Source organism: Mustela lutreola, chromosome 7 (genome assembly GCF_030435805.1).
Source record: "Mustela lutreola isolate mMusLut2 chromosome 7, mMusLut2.pri, whole genome shotgun sequence".
Classification (NCBI taxonomy): Eukaryota; Metazoa; Chordata; class Mammalia; order Carnivora; family Mustelidae; genus Mustela; species Mustela lutreola.
Window position 1 is genome coordinate 3,231,735 of NC_081296.1, and position 20,633 is coordinate 3,252,367.

General features: G+C 45.3%; 1 protein-coding gene across 2 annotated transcripts in view; it reads right to left on the reverse strand.

Moving 5' to 3' along the window:
* Positions 1-1,402: 1,402 nt before the first annotated feature.
* CHRNA5 (cholinergic receptor nicotinic alpha 5 subunit) overlaps positions 1,403-20,633 on the reverse strand; it is a 46,814-nt gene continuing 27,583 nt past the window's right edge. For both annotated transcript variants that reach the window (XM_059179759.1, XM_059179760.1), the window contains exons 2-6: positions 12,367-12,518; positions 7,914-7,958; positions 6,592-6,701; positions 4,256-5,087; positions 1,403-2,175 (exon numbers count right to left, since the gene is read on the reverse strand). In XM_059179759.1, coding sequence (XP_059035742.1) covers positions 2,014-2,175; positions 4,256-5,087; positions 6,592-6,701; positions 7,914-7,958; positions 12,367-12,518 — 1,301 coding nt within the window. In that variant the 3' untranslated portion in view covers positions 1,403-2,013. The remainder of the gene's footprint in view (positions 2,176-4,255; positions 5,088-6,591; positions 6,702-7,913; positions 7,959-12,366; positions 12,519-20,633) is intronic.

Consider the following 20,633-nt stretch of genomic DNA (forward strand, 5'->3'; position numbering starts at 1 on the left):
ATGGCCGAACTAGGAAGACTGTCTCCTGCTGGTGGTGGTGGAGGTGTAAGCGAGACCCCGGCATGTCTGTTTAGGTCGGTTCGCAGCAGATTTCCTGAGGCTTCCTTCCCCAGCCCACTGCCTGCTCCAAGTGTCGTGCTCTCTCAGCAGCAGCCCTACCCCCGCTGGCTTTGACCCTGCACCCTGCTCCCCCGCCACCTGGTTCCCAAGATTCTGAGGGTCGTAATTCTACCATGGAGCCTGCGCATGTCCCAGAGCAGCCTGAGTGGCCACTGGGAGAGGTGGCGGCTGTTCCCACGGTCACAGTGGATGGACCTCAGCAATAGCACTTCCCAGCCTTGGCACCAGTGACGTTCTGCGTCACTGCACTGGGAGGACCACCCCCGGGGTCTGCCCAGGAGATGCCAGTGACACACCCCCAGTCCCTTGCCGGTTAGGACAACCAAAACTGTCTCAAAAAATGAAGTGTCCCCTCGAGCACAAAACTACCCAATTGAGAACCACTGCTTGAGACAGATTATTTAGAAGCGAGTCTCCTGGACCATAGGCCGGAGTCTGGGTGGCCGCTGGTAGGAGACGAGGGTTCACGGAGACCGTTTTGATCTTGCACTAGTCGTTTGGATGTTTAGGCTATGCAAAACAAAACCGACAGAACTGCAGCCCGCGCTGACTTGTGTTTCAGTAAGTCAAATGAAGATCTCTCTAAACTTTACTCATACAAGTTACAAGCAGCAGGAATGCAGACCAGAGAGGAATTAGGGAGTGAACGTGTTAAGCTAGCTAACGGGCAGTTTAAACTTGGCAAACCCAATGTTCACTTGCTGAGGGATACGGAATGTGTGTCCACAGTGAGACAGGGAAGAGCCCATCTGCTCCCGCCTCCAGGGAGCACCGACGCCTTCAGACGGTCACTCACCATAAACAAGGCATTTGTTCTCTGAGACCCTGGAGTCCTGCATCAAACCCAGGTTTCTGTCCTACTCTCCCCGGTCGGTGAACTGCAACACGAGAGAGGGAATCTCACTCGTTTACTGGCGACAGCTCATCCGACACGAGAGAGCAGTGAAAGGCTAAGCCCGCACGGCATCTCCCAGCCGTCTCACCTGCAGGGCTCTAGCACCGTTACTGCTGGGACGAGAGAGAAACCGAAACACTCTGGACATGGAACGATGAGCTTCTGCCTGGTTAGAATCCACCTTTCCCTGCGGAAGATGGTTTCTACTACGATTTGGTATTATCCACAGCAGTTTGGTGTTTTCAAGTTTTAAAACTGAGATTCACTTCATTGTAGAGGACTGTTCTAAGGTGAAGGGTCCAGAAATGCTACAATTTATGCAGAAGGTGCTTATTGTGGGAAATGTGGACAAGGGGGTCGAAATTATTAAGGAGACACTCGTGCATGTCCGTGGGAGTTGTCTATTGTATGATTTTACAACGGACGGTAAGCTACGAAAATAGTTAATACTGTAATTGTTCAGTTAAAGCATCTAAGAAATAAAAGTAAGCCTTCAAGGAATTCCCGCTTTTCATTTTTTGAAACGTCGGTTCTAGAAAATCAGCATCACACTTAATCGTCACAGCACCAAGTACCTGGCTCATTTACCACCGCCGCAGGCCACCGTGCCAAAGATGAGATGCGGGTAGAGGACAGGGAGATTTAAAATGTGCGCTTTTTACCAAATGCAGAAGTAGTTCTGAAATCCATCTTCAGACACAGTCAAGCAGCGTGCACCCCTGTGACTGCAGCTGGTTTTACTTGCCAGGACCCAAAGGCCGGGTTTGTGCTAGTGTGGTTCAGATACGGGGTCGCTATTTCTAGATCAGATGATGAGCCGGTGCCTCACTCATGCAGGTGAAGTGTTCCAGTGGGCAATCTGGTAGGGTAAACCAGTGCTAGCTGCTGTTGGTCTGATCAAACTGGCATCAAATTTCAAGCACAATTTACATTTTCTATGGTGATAGGTACAGAGCTATGTGTGCCTTTCATAACTAAGTTCCTACCAGGGGGAGGCATCACTTGCTTGCCTGTCCGATGTGAACCGGGACTGTTATGTTTGCCCACTTGTGAATAACAGGAACAAAAAGCCCAAGAGATCCAACAACTGAAACCAGAAGAAAAGTCCACAGAAACATCCGGTCCAGCACCTGGGCTATGAATTTCCAGTCTTCAACAACCTGTTGCAGAAGAAGAAAAAACACACATACGTTTAACACGTGACTGAAAGTTGCAAAATCAAGATATTACACACTGAGTTAGAGGCCAGACCAGCTTCTGCCGCCCACCCCCACTGTGTGACAGTGAAGGACCCTGTGCTCAGAGCTCGGGACGCGTACAGTCTCCACGAGCTTGCAGGACCACTGCACACGCTATTAAATTACAAGTTGATCTGTAATATATTCAAGTGGCATATTTTGACAGATGTTTAGTAAAGTCAGGATATACTACTTGCATATTTATTATAAGATAAACTAAAAAAACCTCTCTGATTCTTTTTCTATAGTTATTTCTGTTACTTACTCTTGCCCAGCAGTGCTTACTTATTTTAATTTGTGAAGAGAGCCCAGCCTGAGGTTGGGCTGAGGTTAATGAATTTCAAGCCAAGTTAAAAGTCGCTTCAGAATAATATCTATTGGGCAGTCCCGAATCTTCTTCCCTGCCTCACAAGCTGCATTATTTGGTTTTGGATTCCCTGCAGGCCATTTTAATCCAAGCTCGTGAATTCAGCTCTGCTGCCCTGGACCTCAGTTCATCCCATTTTGCAGCCTAAGCGGGGAGGGAGCTCAGCAGCTCTCGGTGACCTCAGAGGAAGGGCAAGGGGAGACCAGCCCCTGAGCACCAGAAGTTGCCCCTGCCTTCGTGAGGCACGAGGTCCCCTACAGGAGCTCTGCCCCCAGGTGTGGGACAATGTGGACTTCAGGGGGCTATAAACACTCTACTGATTGTCTGAGTCCCCCTGAAAATAAAATCCATTTACTGACTCCAGGGGATGAGTGCTGGTCCTTTCACACAGCCCTTTGCAGATTAAATTCCGTCTCTATTCCAATCATGACTTAACATTTATATGTTTTAAGACTCCATCGATTGCTTCAGACCTCATAAACTCATCATACTAATCATGAAATAGAAACCTTAAAAATCCACAAGCATTACACGTTTTTCCGATATCTATGTCCTATACTCCTTCCGGAGGGGAGGGCTGTGATTTTACCAGATTCGCTTTGATGCTTCTTCCCACACCTGCTAGACATTTTTCCATTTAAAGAAGCTTTAGAAATGAGAATTCATATAATTTTAATGGGGCTGTCCCAAGTAAATTCAATTATAAAAATGCTATATTCCTAGCTTTAAAAATATTATACCCGAGTAAGAATAGTGGGATGCCTGAGTGGCTCAGTGGGTTAATCCTCTGCCTTTGGCTCAGGTCATGACCCCAGGGTCGTGGGACTGAGTCCCACATCGGGCTCCTTGCTCAGCAGGGAACCTGCTTCTCCCTCTGCCTCTGCCTGCCTCTCTCCCTGCTTGGGCACTCTCTCTGACAAACAAATAAACAAAATCTTTAAAAAAAGAGTAAGAATGGTGACATTGAAATTTGATGTTTTGAAAGTTCAATCTCATATCACATTAGTAGAATGTATTCATGTTCAATTCTTACTTTAAATATTAACCTTAAGTAAGAAGCCAGTGAGAGTTATTTTCCCTAATAAAGTTTGACATGAATTTTTATTTTTAAAAAAATTAAGCATGTTATTAAGCACTATTACTAAACTTCACATGAACACTTTGGCATATGTGACACCCAAGAATACCTTACTGCTTTTAATTTCATTGATATTCTCTTGTAAATGAACAACAAAAGGATATATTCTAGAAGAAACATCTTGGCTATATTTATAAAGCCTCCATTAGGCTCATTGGTTAAAAAATGAAACAAATTCTGATCAATGATCGTGCCGAGCTGTGCCGACAGATCAGCACAGAATTCAGACACAAAGTTATGGAAGACAGAATTAAAATAATCATGGCAGAATTGTTACTCTTGGTAATTATGGAGTGGCCAGGGGGACGGAGAAGCAAGGGGGCAGAGGTGGCCTGATGCTGATATTTTGATGAAGCCAGTTCCAGTAAAGACCTTCTAAGGACAGTGCCCCAACATTTGTGGCCCTCGACATCGGGGTCCCCTCGAGGTCCTGCCATTTACTGCCCCGCACTCAGAACAGAAGCAGCCATGTATCGCAAACACCACACGGCACGGACCTCACGGACGTCGTTCTCCTTCGTGACGTGTCTGGTGATGTAGCGGATGGAATCCAGCGCGGCCTCCAGTGGGTTTTGAGAAGACTCTGGTCTCCCAGCGCCCTCGGTCCCCTCTTTCGGAGCAAAGTACCGGTCCACATGGCTTCTCATGCAGAGCAGTTTGGGAAGCTTATGCAGAAAGACCCTGCGGACCCAGGGCGCCATGGCGTCGTGTGTTGAGGAGGAACGGTGGTGGATGTTGATGGCGAAGACGGTGACCATGATGGACAGCGTCACAAAAATCATGGTGAACACCAGGTACTCTCCGATCAGAGGGATCACTTTGGAAGACGAGGGGATGATCTCTTCGATAACCAGCAGGAAGACTGTCAAAGAGACCAGTACAGACGTGCAGAGACAGATCTTCTCCCCTTCGTGGGAAGGGAGATAGAAGACGAGCACGGTTAGGAAGGAGAGACCGATACAGGGGATGATAAGGAACAAGGTGTAGAAGAGAGGCAGGCGCTTGATTACGAAGGAGTACGTGATGTGTGGGTACCAACAGGAGCTGTCCGTCCTGTTCCCTTTGCTCCCCGTGGCGCTGACAATCTCCCATTCTCCGTTGTCGAAGAAGTCTCTCTTGTCTACATCTTGGTCCTCCAAAATGATATCAACCTGTGATCCGTCATAAGTCCAAGAACCAAACTTCATGGAACAGTTTTGGAGATCAAATGGGAAAAACGTGACATCGATGGTACAGGAACTCTTGTAGTTTGCGGGTGGTGTCCAGGTCACCGTGCCGTCATGCCTGACGACAGCTTTTGTGCTGGCCCCCTCGAAACGCCCGTCTGCGCTGAAACACACACACGTACAGGACAGTGAGAGATGAGACAGCCCAAACCCGCACTTCACGAGCCTTCTGTGAAAGAAAGCCTGTGCCAAAACACGAGACACTTTGTAGATGAGTGGGCCAGAGACACGGGGACTCTGTTCTAAGTCCATCTTCCTCAAACACGGGACCCTCCGGGAGCCAAACTCCTTCCACATCCTCTCCAAGACTGGTGAGCCAGCTCGACTTCCCAACATCCTGATTCTTGAGAGGCTGAAAGATCTCACCTGACCTGTGAACTACAACTGGGCTATTTAAACAATCAGAGAGCAGCCAGAGCCCAACTCCATGTGCCTAGACTCCCCCACAGTGCTCTTCCCTCTGTCACAAACACTGGACGCCAGCCTGTGGGCCTCTCGAGCTCTGCCACCCCAGGAACTCACATCCTGGAGAAGTCAACTGACATAAGCTTTCTTTGAAATACTAGTTTCTTGTATCTTAAAACTCATGTGACTTTTGTTAGACTCATGCCCATGCAAACGTGTTTTCAGCTGCCTGGAGTACAGGACACTCCAGGGAGCTGTGTCCTGAGAAGGTACACCTTGTTCCCTCTTCACCTGCGGAGAAGGGAGCAAGGAAAGGGTGTCTAAAGACTGGTATTTTTGCATAGTGCTTGCTCTGACTTCGTGCCAAACGCCTTCTTGCAAATACCACAGAGTGTTTTAGGAGAAGCACAAATTTCCAGATTTGCCATGGGTGGTCCTAGAAAACCTGAAACTCGATCCCAGAATTATCTTTTCCCCCAGTGAGAACCATCCTGAAGACACAGTGAGGTAGGATGCCCGTGGAGATGGGTGGACTCAACGCCCCTCATCAAGGGATAATTCCAATGCAGTATTTAAGAAAATTAGAAGCAAAATTTATTTGAACATAAAGTAGAATTTCAACTATTTTTTTGAAAAAATAACCCCAAAATCTGGAAGGTGATCTGGCAGAATCGTAGTCTATTGAATCAGAGGGTAAGTCTGACGTCAGGCTGCCTCGTGGGAAGCCCACTCGGACACAGGCAAACTGTGGGGTCGTGGCCGAGGTTGTAATGCCGGTCCCCATTTGTCCGTCAACAATGCCACCCGAATGACAGTCGGGATCGATAAAGCACAGCGGCTCAGAGCACGCAGCCAGACACGGAGTGAGTCCACTGTACGTGTCGGCTACTGTGCACGTTGCCTCCAAGTGCAGGGATGATGGGGTTATTATAGGTAAACCCCCCACTTCCTTACACCTCCCTGGACTTCCCAGAAGCTCTACAAGTCTTAAAAACCAAAGAACACGTTCACGATCAGGAAACAATATACCAAGAAAAGGAGAGGACCCACAGAGCCTACGTGCAGGTTCACAAAAACATAGGATCAAGTCATTTGATCTTAGAGCTAAACAATGTTCCAAGAGAAGAAAAGTTACTAGTGCCTCATAAAAATACAAGTGTTTCCTTTTAAAAACACAAAGTGGTATTTAGAATATAACTTACTTATCAAACAAAACAATGTCTGGAGTCCAGAGAGAGTCTGAAGGGACCCGTATAACTTTTATTCCTCCGTACTCCTCAGGATGCCATCTTAATTTCACGTCCGTCCACTCCTTCAGAACAAAGACAATGGCCTCAATTGCCAATTCCAATGACATCGACGGTCAAGAGTAGTAAAAGCTACACTTTTTACCAAATCTAGAAGTTCTAGACACAGAAAGCGTCTCTGCTCGCCACAGAGAACACTCAGCTCCACATCTTACTTGAGAGCATGGGAGCACAGCCCCTGGTCCTCATGCAACACAGGTGAGGCCCGTGCTCTGCTCGGCACCTCCTCCCCCGCCAGTGACCATGCTCAGGGCTGCAGCCATGGGCATGTAAGGACCAGGTTTAGGCAGACTTTCTCTTTTCTAGCTCTATTGTCATTGGTTGGACTGGTCCCCCTGGATTTATTATACACTCCACAAAGTGACATTCTGGGATCATGTTAAGACTTGCATCCCCAAAAAAGGAGGCATGCCTTTTAGGAATTAGGGCCAGGGAACTGGTAGTCCATGTTATAATTAGGGATAATAAAGAAAGGCTGAAGGGAAGCACACAGCAGCAGCTGAGGACGTAAGTCTGATGGCCCAGAAGACAAAGAAGTCCTTTCTACAAAGGGCTCTGTCTATAAGAGTAACTCATCCCCCATTCCCATCTCACTCCAAGTAAATACCATCATCCCGACACCAGCCCAGGTGCCTACTAAACGCCTCCCACTGCTTCTCTGACCTCTTCTATACACGCCTCCTTCCCCATGGCTCACTCATCCCTACCCATACTGGCTGGCTTGCTTCTCCTGAAACACCCCAGGCACACTCCAGCCACAGGGCCTTTGCACATGCTTGTTCCGCTCTGCCTGGGTCAGTTCTCCCCCAGATACTCATACGGCTTCTTTTTCTTCCTCCAGGTCTTGCTCAAACACTACATTCTTCTCAATGGTTTCCCCACCCATCCTATTTAAAAGTACATCCCCAAAGATCCCCTTGCCCCCTGTGAACCTTGTCAGCATTCGAGGCACAATACAGCTTCCTTGTTTCTTTCCTCCAACCAAAAGGAAGCTTCCTGATGGCCAGGACTTCTGTCTGTGTTGTTCACTGCTGTTTCCCTGGTGCCCACAACGGTGCCTGGCAGACAGCAACCGCTCCATGAGAACCCCATCGACCCCCACCCTCCTGCATCCTGCCCCGCCCCCAGAAACTCCCTGCTCGTGTTCCTCGGTGCTGTCAATCCTCTGGTCACAGCACCCGGGACCACTCAGGTGACCTTTTGCATTTCATACACACCTGTTTCAACCAGACATTTGTTGTCATTAACTGGTTTTTCTCATCCTAGAAAACAAAAATGTAAACAAGGCTGATTATTTCAAGTACAGAAACAATAATTCTAGAAATAAGAACTTTTATAGTTTTATACAAACACTCCTGTCCGTACAGTCCCTACATCCTGCTCATGGATGCCATTCTCTGGAAGGGCAGGGTCCTTTTTCAGCCTAACTGCACGTCATTCCCCTCAGGGTGCTCTGTACGTCAGGTACACCGCCATGGCACACCACCGGCATCTCCAACTGAACACACGGGCTCAAGTACGCTGTGACCTCAAAGCTGAGACACAGTCCAAGGAACAGGCACAGCATGACTTTACGTCCTTAGCGCTAAGAAAGGAAGAAGCTGACTGTGAATTATTGATAAAGCACACGGTGACCTCGGAAGTGCCACAATGCAGGGAGGGTAGTTCTGTGTCTCCGCTGAGCACAGCTCTGAACCTCCGAGGCACTGCCATGAGGACAAGACACTATGCTCGCTGCCCTGCATGCAACCTCATGAGCTCTCACCACCGGCTTTGCTAGAGAACTGAGTTCTTCAATACTTGTCACTCACACCTCCCTGATGTTGTTTCTTTGCTGAGACCAGCGTTTCACTGAATTCTCAAGGCCCAGCTAAAGTGACATTTCTTCCATTACATTTATGGAAACATCATGGAGCCGAATGGGCCCCTACGAGACCATCGTGATAATCGGCCACAGTATGCGGGATATAACACCAAGTGCAGAGACCCACACGGCAAGAGGCCATCCCTGGGCTCGGGAGAGGGGACAGGGTTTTAAATGGCTCATGTGCCTGGAGGGCATGCATTCCAACAGCAGCTGAGCACCCGGGAGAGAGGAGGAGTTTGGAGGAGGCACCTCCCTTGGGACAAAGACAGGGGTGAAGTCCCTCCCATGGGAATAGCTACCAGGAAACACAGCAAGGCCATCCCTCCTGCACTCCTGTTCCAAAGGGCAGTTGTCCTTGATTAAAGCACTCGTGCTGGCAAGGACCTAGAGATTTCATCTACCGTAACCATTCACTCTGCAAGTACAGAAACCAGCGCAGCCAGGCCACTTGCCTAAACACCACCGACCGGTGGGAGAACTGATGTTAGAATTCAAAGCTCCTGAGTTTAAACCCTACCCTACCAGCTCCCCCGTGTGCCCCAGAGTCATACAGCATCCAGAGTAAGGGCTGGTCTCTGTGCCCAAAGTTCTAAACAGAAGCATTAACAGTTGGGAAAGTTCTGGTAAACCTATTACCTATGACCCTATAAAGCAATAGGTCATCTTTGAGAATCTAATGAAAATTATAGACCTTTTCCCCAGAATATGTGAACACACATAAATTTTGTACCATGGGCTAGGACCCAGTCAATACTTCATATCTTCAATACAGATAAAGGAATACCCAAGTTCACAACCAGCCCCAAATGCGGCTCTACAGCCCAACTTAAGGGGACCTAGTTGTCTCCCAAGCATGTCTCTTGTGTTCAGCACTATGCAGGATGTAAAAGACACAAACCCAAGCAAGGACAAGTGCAGGTGTCCTTGTCACCAGGACACAAGTGCCCGTTAGCTACACATAAGTTGAACAGAAAAGTTTCAGGGGCAATAGTTTTTTTGGTTGTTTTTTGTAAGATTTTCTTTATTTGACAGAGAGAGACCCAGCGAGAGAACACAAGCAGTGGGAGAGGGAGAAGCATGCTTCCTGGCGAGTAGGGAGCCCAATGCGGGGCTCGATGCCAGGACCCTGGGATCATGACTTGAGCCGAAGGCAGACCTTAATGACTGAGCCCCCCAGGCGCCCCGCAGGGGCAATCGTGTTCTAACCTGACTGTAAAATTAGCAACTGACGAGCCAGCCAACCTGGAGATTTCAGAAAGATGAGTGAGCGAGAACACATGGGGAAGAAGGCGGGAATCTGAGCGAACTTCTGGGAGGAATCCCCAAACGTGACCACAGACTGAGGGGGGCAGAGCTCAGCGATGGCAGGGACGTCTGTGCTCCATGTCCTCACCACACCTCCCCCAGCTCCTGTCCTCCTTCTGTCTTGTCATCGTCATCACTGACCTTACGTGTTCTGGGCTCTTCTCTCAGGAGACAGCTCTTCCCCCAGCTTCCCTGCTTGGCTCATCCTTTCTTCCACCGCCTCCTCCAGATGCTCCTCAAGGATGGCCCCTCCAGCTTCCCCTGCTCGCATGAACACGCATCAGTCCCACATTTTTGACACTCGGCCCTGGGCCAGGCCGTCCCTGAGCCTCCTGTCTCCTCACAGAGCCGGGCTTGACTTCCCAAGGGCCTCGGGAACATTTTCTTTTGAACAACCACAAGCACCTGCTATTGGAGTGGGACACACCATCTCCTCTGCCTGCCGCAGAGCGACGGGTTCAACCTTTCAGCCCTGTTCTTCCTCGTCACCACATAGACCTCACAACCTGCCACCTCCCACTCTGCTCAGTGTTCCAGTCCGGCGACTCCTGCCACCCAGCCTCCACGGGCCTCCCAAGCTTCTCGTCGCCTTCAGTCCTCAAGACCACATATTTAGCCATCCTATGGCTCTTCTAAAGCACAACTTCGACCACACCTGTGGCCGTCACATCTGTCATCCGCATAGCCCCTACCGTGCGCCAGGCACTGTGCTGGGCTCTGGGACAGACCCAAGGAATGAAGCTCAACGGGCTTTGAGGGCACCACCCAGAGTGCACGAGCGCCAGCCACCGTGATGGCCACTTGTCAAGAGCAGAGGGCAATGGCAACAGAGGGGACGGTCTTAGGAACTCTGGAAAGATTCCACCACGGGTCAAATAAATTTGGCCTTGAAGGATGAGCGACTTGTTCCAAGAGGCAATAGAAAACTGGCAGGGGGCACAGCACTGTGGCATGTAGGCAACCCCGAGACCCATCAGGCCATCCCAGGGTGGCTCCCAACATTAACCCTTTGATTTCAACAGCTGGACAAATAGGTTCCTAGTCGCTTCTGAGCCCGTGACCACACTGCTCCGTGTTACTTTCCTCTCTGCATGTGCAATCCCGCACTCACCACAAGGCCGGCCCCAGTGCCCCCTCCTCCATCCTGCTTTCTGTGACAATCTGATTAAAACCCAAGTTCCCAGATTTTTGTGGCCAGTAATGCTGTGTCCTATAGTGACTCCACTTACTTGCTCACAGTCCCAACTAGAAAGAGAGGTCTTTGAGAGCAAGCCCTGCTCACCCTCCTACTTCTCTGTTGTATTTATATTTAAAATCCCCAAGCAGAGGGCCAAGCACACAACACAGTCCATATTCACTGATCTTTCTGGAGGCACTTAAAGTGACATATATCAACAGACTTTTTAAAAAATGTGTACTCTGTGGGGCACCTGGGTGGCTCAGTCAGTTAGATGTCTGCCTTCAGCTCAGGTCATGATCCGGGGGATCTGGGATCGAGCCCTGCATGGGGCTCCCTGCTCAGCGGGGGGCCTGCTTCTCCCTTTTTCTCCCCCTGTTTGTGTTCCCTCTCTCACTGTCTCTCTGTCAAATAAACAAACAAATCCTTAAAATAAATAAATAATAAAATTTTGAGGGGGGGGGGAAACAGGAGGAAAAAAGGCCTTCCTTATGTCAAAATAACCCAATTTTAAAACATACACACAGGAAAAACTTGCAAGAAATACAGCAAAATGTTACCACTGGTCATCTCTGGGTCACAGAATCACAGTCAGTTTTTATTTCCCCATCTGAATGTGTTCACACTTTCCAAACTCTCAACAAAAATTATGCATTGCTTCTCTAATTAGGAAATAAAGGCACACCTATAAATGTTGGTGTACATTCTTTCTCTCATGCACACACACACACACGGACTATTCTGGGAACACAGCAGGGAAATTATTATTGACTGACATGATCAGAACAAGAAGAAACTAATTTAAAAATTAGTGTGAATTTTTTCCTTTAAGTAGAAAGGATCTCCTGACAATAAAAACAAGTTACAATGGAACAGATACTCCCTGGGTGTCATATGGGAAAGTCTCAGATAGGTTTTAAGTGTGGTACTGAAACAATGATCTGCTGAGAACCCCTCTGGTCCCCAAAATCTACAAATCTACTCTTGGACTTTCTCCTCTTTAAAATGTTGACTTTTTAAAATCGTATTTTTAAACACATGTAATGAGAATCTCCCATATAAAAGGTTTACTATCCTTGAACTTATTAAAAACAGGCCCATTAAAATGACCAATAAATGACTTCTAAATGATACGGTATTAGAGAAACAGTGCATTCCTAGGCCTCTCGCGTAGTAGTTCTTCCTCCCTGCTGCATTCCTTCAGGAGTATGAATGTCCCGTCCACCTTTGCCATCCCCGTGGCCTCACATGGTGCCTGGGCCCCCGCAATGCCCTCAGGAAGCCCATATGAAATGAAGTATGTCATGATATGCACACCTACCACATCCACTAACTGAGATATCGCAAGGCCAAACTTTATTTTTATTTTGTCATTCAGGTGCTCCACGGGACGGACCCATCTTTCGTAGTCTTGAAACAAATCCTTAAACAAATTGTCTTCATGTTTCGCAGCAAAGGATGGTTCAGGTAATCCTGTATAAAAATGTTTAAAAGTTAGTGTATTCACTTGTCTCCCACCAAACACCCTTACTTCAAAGAACATTTGGCTTTTTCAAGGAACCAACCTATCATTTAGACTGTTAACAGAGCTTTTACAGGAAAATATTAATACAGATGTTTATGATCAATATAGGACACTGTGGTTCAGATACATTTCTAGTTAAATCAGATTACTCACATGGAAATGTGCTGAGTTCCCTAGGAAACACTCACTACTTAATACAGAGTATTTTAACAAAAGCTTTTAAGCTTTTAAATAAGTTACTGGAGCTAAAGGGGTTGCTTGTCATAAAATTCAAAACATAGGAAATAGGGGCGCCTGGTGGCTCAGTGGGTTAAGGCCTCTGCCTTCGGCTCAGGTCATGATCTCAGGGTCCTGGGATCGAGCCCCGCATCAGGCTCTCTGCTCAGCAGGGAGCCTGCTTCCCCCCCTCCTCTCTCTCTACCTGCCTCTCTGCCTGCCTGTGATCTCTGTCAAATAAATAAAAATAAAAAATCTTTTAAAAAAAACCTAGGAAATAGATACTTTGAAGTTTATTTATATCAACTGTAAATGTAAAACAAACAAGTTTTAATTTACATGATTTTAATATAAAACATATAAACATTGAATGAATTATTCAGATTTGTCATACTTTGTTTGCTATATGTTTATATAAAATTAGCTTACGGCCTAATACTTTAAAAAGAGAGAGAGAGAGAGAAAGGAAAGAGAGAGAACAAAATTTTAAACATTTTCAACACTAGCCACAGACTCGTTAGATGTACAGGTCACGGTCATGTTTCTATTTCTACTGAATTTACCTAAGCCTCTCTGAAGAAATGAGAGATTTCGGTGTTATATAGGTCAGAGTCTCTGTTATAGATATGTCAGAGGTGTGAAATTCAAGCATGACATTTACTAGGACTCATGATTTTACAAAGAAAAAGCATTTACTTGAACCAAACCATCACTGGCTTATTTATCATTAAGCACGCACGCAGAGATTTATAGTAGCTGGTGATGGTCCTTCTCCAACCTAAACGGTCTGACAGAAAATTAGAGCTTTCATGTTTAAAAGCCGTTAATTTTAGAGCTTCATGTTAAAATAGCATTACCGAACTATTTCTCCTCTCCTAATCCTGTTTAAAATCTTAGCCTCCGAAATATCAAGTTTGTTTAAAAAATAAAAATAACAAACAGAATGTATTTTAATAGCATCTAAGAACCTTTTGCCTTAGGGAAAAAGATACTAGCTTGAATTGCCATCTCAAATCTTGTTTGAAAGAAAGTAGAGTATAAGTTGATAAATTAATTCTAACATTCTACTTAATGATAATCCTTAAGGTACTGCCTTGTAGGAACGCCTGGGTAGCTCAGTCAGTTGAAGGTCTACCTTCGGCTCAGGTCATGATCCCAGGGTCCTGGGATTGAGCCCCAGCTTTGGGCTCCCTGCTTGGCAGGAAGTCTGCTTCCCCCTCACCCTCTGCCTGCTGCTCCCCCTGCTTGTGTTCCCTCTCTCACTGTCTCTCTCTCTCTCTGTCAAATAAATAAATAAAATCTTTATAAAAATATATTTTAAAAAAGATACTGCCTTGTAAATATCTTTATAGTACATCCAATATCAGAAATACCATTTCCTTGACACAATTTTATAGAAACGGGAAGTGCTAAAGTCAGTGCTATTTTTTTAAAGAGTTTATTTATTTATTTATTTATTTATTTGACAGAGATCACAAGTAGGCAGAGAGGCAGGCAGGGGTGGGTGGGGAGCGGGCTCCCCGGTGAGCAGAGAGCCCAATGCGGGGCTCCATCCCAGGACCCTGAGATCATGACCTGAGCTGAAGGCAGAGGTTTAACCCACTGAGCCACCCAGGGGCCCCTGTCAGCGCTATTTTAGCATAAAACCTTAATCATGCATTCAAATTCTACTTAGAGAATTTTTAGCTGGTTCTAAATGTGTCAAGTTTTTGCTGCTCATAAATCTCAGAATGTTTAGAGGAGAAGACCCAGTGCATTCCCCTCACTTCACAGTGAGGCTGTAGGACTGGAAAGGCCGCTGCTGCCGAGCTAGTTCAGGGAAGAGCCCTGAGGGGCACCAGGGCCCCTCCACCTCTTGCTCTTTCCACCCTAACATTGGCATCTGTGCCAGCTTCAGGGAAGTGCTCATTCAGTGCCACATGCCCTGCGCCCTCCAGCCCTGCTGGCATGTGCTCGTTCCTTCAACAAACAGTTCTGGCCGCATGCCCAGAACCGGGAGCACAGGGATAAACAGGGACAGTCCGCCAGGAAGACAGACCAGTGTGTACGGTACTGCGAAACTCTCTGGAAGCTGATCAAACCAGAATATTCCTTTTTAGAAGTTGCCCTGAATAGTTAACATTTGCTCATGTATTTCTACTCAAAATAAATAATTTAAATCAGTTGCTTTCAACCTCAGTTCCTTGGAATCCCAGAGCATTTATTTCTCATACTTTTTTTCATGCCATTTTTGACTGAGATTGTGTGCTACTTAACATGCGCTATTCTGTGTTGCTTTCCAGTTTTGTCACGTAAGTCTGGGGTCTCCAAAGAAACCTAAACCTCTAGAAGACAGAAATCATTTCTACGCTCTGGCAACTTCTACAGCCCTAACTAGGTATAATGCTGATCATGATAGTTACTTAATATGTTTTAGTTTTCTTCCCTTCCTGACTTAAAAAAAGAGGGAACTGGCAGAAAACATTTGCAGACCATTTATCTGACAAGGGGTGTATATCTAGAATATACCAATGACCTTTTCAAGTCAATCATAAAAAGACCCAATAACCCAATTTTAAAATGGGTAAGGGATCTGAACATTTCTCTGAAGAAGAGCCAACGAGTGTCTGAAAACATATTCAACACCTTTATCCATCAGAAAAACGCCAACCAAAACTACAATGAAGGCACCTGGCTGGCTGTCAGTGGGACGTGTGACCCTTGATCTTGGGGTCATGAATTCAAGCCCCAAGTTGGCTATAGAGACTACTTAAAAATAAATCTTTTAAAAAAAAAAAAAAAACCTACAATGAGTTACCATTCCACACCCAGAACATGCCTATAATCAAAATCAAAGATTAACTAGTGTCGGTAAGGATGTGGAGAAACTGGGACCCTCGTACACTCCTGGTGGGAATGGAAAGCGGTGTGGCTGCCTTGGAAAACATCTGTCCGTTCCTCAGAGAGTTAACTACAGGGCTGTGATAGTCCTGGCAATTCCATTCTCGGTACACACCCAAGAGAAATGCAAACAGCCATCCACACAAAACTTGCACACAAATGTTCACAGCAGCCAAAAGGTAGAAATCGCCCAGATGCCCATCAAAGGATAAATGGAGAGATGAAATGTGGAATACCCAAAGGAATATTAATTCGCCACTAAAATGAATGAATGAATGAATGAATGGTGCAGGCTGGAACGTGGGTGAACCTTTTCAATAACACGCTATGTAAAGAAACCAGTCCCAAAGACTGTGAATTATATGATTCCACTTCCGTGAACACTCCAGAACAGGCAAACCTAGAGATAGAGTGAGGGAGATTGGTGATTGCCTAAGGAGAGAGCGGGTATGGGGGAGGAGGGAGATCATGTTCAAATACCATGTTCAGTGACAGCAGCACTAGCCTGAATATACTAAAATTCTCGGGATCATGCACTTTAAGTAGGTGAGTCATATGGTGTGTGGATGGCGTCTTGATAACGCTGTCACTAAAAGGAGAATGTCTTTATTTTTTTTTTTTAAGATTTTTTATTTATTTATTTGTCAGAGAGACAGCGAGCGAGAGTGAGCATAGGCAGACAGAGTGGAAGGCAGAGTCAGAGGGAGAAGCAGGCTCCCTGCGGAGCAAGGAGCCCGATGTGGGACTCGATCCCAGGACGCTGGGATCATGACCTGAGCCGAAGGCAGCTGCTTAACCAACTGAGCCACCCAGGCGTCCCAGGAGAATGTCTTTATGATGGAGCTCATACAAGGAGCTACGTGGGCAACACAGCTCTGATCACCGCTGAGAAAACGTGACAAACAGTGTGGATATAACTGTAGAAAAATGTTATCTGAATAGTCACCCCACAACTGTTCCCTTGCAAATAACAAAGATAAAACGAAGTAGGCAATGCTGCCACATTTATGTTCCTTGTTTCTTTGTAATGTTTTATATGTTTCCTAATAACAGTCTATTTTTTTAATTAAGACTTCATTCCTCACAACAAATACTAGTGAATTCTACCAATCATTCAAAGAATTATTACCAATCCTTCTCCAACTTTCAAGTTCTTCCAAAAATAGAAGAGGAAGAAACACTTCCAAACTCATTCTATGAGACCAACATTAGCCTGAAACCAAAACCAGACAAGGATGCCGCAGGAAAGAGAATCACAGGCCAATATCCCTGACAAGCACAGATGAGATAATCCTCATCTACACAGCAGCAAACCAAATCACCAACACACTAAAGGATCATTCAACACGATCAAGTGAGATTTACTCCAGGGATGTGAGGACAATCTAACACCCACCCAGCAGTCAGTGGGATACACCACATTAACAAGGTGAAGGGTAAAAATCACATGATCATCTCAATGAATGCAGAAAAACACTTGACTGACTTCAATATCCATTGATGACAAAGACTTCCAACAAAGTGGACACCGAGGAAATCTACCTCCACATCATGAAGGCCATGTATGACAAGCCCACAGCTAATGCCATACACAACAGTGAAAAGCTTTCCAGGACCAGGAATACGATACAGATGCTCACCGTCACCACTTTTATTCAACGTAGTACTGGAAGTCCACGCCAGAATAATGAAGCAAGAATAAGAAATAAAACGTGTCTTGGGACACCTGAGTGGCTCAGTCAGGTAAGTATGTGACTCTTGATTTTGGCTCAAGTCATAATCTCAGGGTCCTGGGATCGAGCCCCCATGTAGAGCTCTGTGCTCAGTGGGGAGTCTGCTTGAGATTCTCTCTCCACCCCCTCCCTGTCTCATGCTCACTCTCTATCTAATAAACACATCTTTAAAGATTTTATTTATTTATTTGACAGAGAGAGAACACAAGTAGGCAGAGAGGCAGGCAGAGAGAGAGGAGGAAGCAGGCTCTGCTGAGCAGAGAGCCCGATGCGGGACTCGATCCCAGGACCCTGAGATCATGACCTGAGCCGAAGGCAGCGGCTTAACCCACTGAGCCACCCAGGCGCCCTAATAAACACATCTTTAAAAAAGAAGAAGAAAGAAGAAAGAAGAAAGAAAGAAAGAAAGAAAGAAGAAGAAGAAGAGGAAGAAGAGGAAGAAGAGGAAGAAGAGGAAGAAGAGGAAGAAGAGGAAGAAGAGGAAGAAGAGGAAGAAGAGGAAGAAGAGGAAGAAGAGGAAGAAGAGGAAGAAGAGGAAGAAGAGGAAGAAGAGGAAGAAGAGGAAGAAGAGGAAGAAGAGGAAGAAGAGGAAGAAGAGGAAGAAGAGGAAGAAGAGGAAGAAGAGGAAGAAGAGGAAGAAGAGGAAGAAGAGGAAGAAGAGGAAGAAGAGGAAGAAGAGGAAGAAGAGGAAGAAGAGGAAGAAGAGGAAGAAGAGGAAGAAGAGGAAGAAGAGGAAGAAGAGGAAGAAGAGGAAGAAGAGGAAGAAGAGGAAGAAGAGGAAGAAGAGGAAGAAGAGGAAGAAGAGGAAGAAGAGGAAGAAGAGGAAGAAGAGGAAGAAGAGGAAGAAGAGGAAGAAGAGGAAGAAGAGGAAGAAGAGGAAGAAGAGGAAGAAGAGGAAGAAGAGGAAGAGGAAGAAGAAGAAGAAGAAGAAGAAGAAGAAGAAGAAGAAGAAGAAAAAAGAAAAGGTATCTAAATCAGAAAGGAAGACATAAAACTGTCACTACTTACAGATGACCTGATGTTATATATAGAAAACCCTAAAGACTCCATCAAAAAATGGTTAAACAAATTCAAAAAGTTGCAGAATACAAAGTCAATATACAAAAATCTGTTACATTTCGGTACACTAATAATGAACCATCAAAAAGAGAAATTAAGTAAATAATCTCATTTACAATTTCATTAACTTATAAGGTTATAAATTTAACCAAGGAAGTTAAAGACCTGCACACTGAAAACTGTAAGATATTATTGGAAGAAGTTGAAGATGAGGGATGCCTGGGTGGCTCGGTTGGACGACTGCCTTCAGCTCGGGTCATGATCCCGGAGTTCCAGGATGGAATCCCGCATCGGGCTCCTACCTCCACAGGGAGTCTGCTTCTCTCTCTGACCTTCTCCTCGCGCATGATCTCTCTCATTGTCTCTCTCTCATTGTCTCTCTCTCAAATAAATAAATAAAATCTTTCAAAAAAAAATTGAAGATGATACAAATAAATGGGAAGATATTCCATGCCCATGGCTTATAAGAATCAGTATTGTTGAAATATCCAAATTACCCAAAGCGACCTACAGATTCAGTACAATCCCTATCAAAATTCCAAAGGCATTTTTCACAGAATTAGAATAAACAACCCTAAAACGTGTGTGAAACCACAAAACATTCTGAATAGCCAAAGTAATCTTGAGAAAGAGCAAAAAAGTTGGAAATATTACACTACTTCATTTCAAATTGCATTACAAAACTATAGTAAAATATAATCAAAACAGAGTGGTGTTGGTGTAAAAACAGAGATCAGTGGAACAGAAAATACAGCACAGAAATAAATACATGCATATATGATCAATTAATTTATGACAAAGGAGCCAAGATACACAATGGGAAAGGACAGTCGGTCATAAATCACATGTGGAGAACTGGACAGCCACATCCAGAAGGAGGATGCTGGACCACTATCTTACACCACACGCAAACCTAACTCAGAACTGATTGAAGATATGAAAAGAAGACCTGAAACCATAAAATCCTAAAAGAAGACACAGTAAACTCCTTGCCATTGATCTCAGTAATGATCTTATGCATTCAACACCAAAACCAAAGGCAACAAAAGCAAAAATAAATAAATGGGACTATATCAAAGTAAAAAGCTCCTGCACAGCAAAGGAAACCATCAACAAAATGAAAAGACAAGGGCGCCTGGTGGCTTAGCCGGTTAAGCATCTGACTCTTGGTTTTGGCTCAGGTCATGATCTTGGAGTCGTGAGATCGAGCCCCACAGTGGGGACCACACTCAGTGCAGAGCCTGCATGGAATTCTCTCTCTCCCTCTGCCCCTCCCCGCTAAAATAAATAAATATATCTTTTTAAAAGAATAAAAGAATAACTACTGAATGGGAGAAAATATCTGCAAATCATATATCTGATAAGGGGTTAATATTCAAAATATATAAGGAAGTCCTACAACTCACTAGCGAAACAATCCAGTTTTAAATGGACAGAGAATAGGAACAGACTTTTTCCCAAAGAAGACATACAGATGGCCAAGAGGTACATGAAAAGATGGTCACCATCACTGATTATCAGGGAACTGCAAGTTGAAACCACACTGAGGCATTACCTCACACCCATCAGAATGGCTCTTATAAAAAGAAGTCAAGAAAAAATGAGTGTTGGCAAGGATGTGGAGGTAGGGGAACCCTTGTGCACCGTTGCAGCACTGTGGAAAAATTAGTGCAGCCACTGTGGAAAACAGCATGGGGGACCCTCAAGAAATGAAAAGTAGAAATGCCCTAGAACTCCACTTCAGGCATTTATCTGAAGAAAATGAAAAACACTAACTCAACACTAACCCAACTCAACTCAGAAGAAGGAAATCGTGCCGTTTATGACAACACAAATGGACCTGGAGGGAATTATACTAAGTCAATGACAGACCATGAGTGATCTCACTTACATATGGAATATTTATTTTCAAAAGCTCGCAAACACAGGGAACAGGTAGCTGGTTGGCAGAGGCAAGAGGGGAACAGGTGGGCAAAGTGGGTAAAGGGGATCAAAAGGCCCAAAACTTCGGTTGTAAAATAGACTTCATGGTGATGTAATACACAGTGAGTACAGGGTAATAGTGTGCTGAATATTTGCAAGTTGCTAAGAAAGTAGATCTTGAAATTTCTCATCAGAAGAAAAAGAATTTAAAGAAGAAAACTATAAGTATATGTGTAAAGATATTAACTAGAC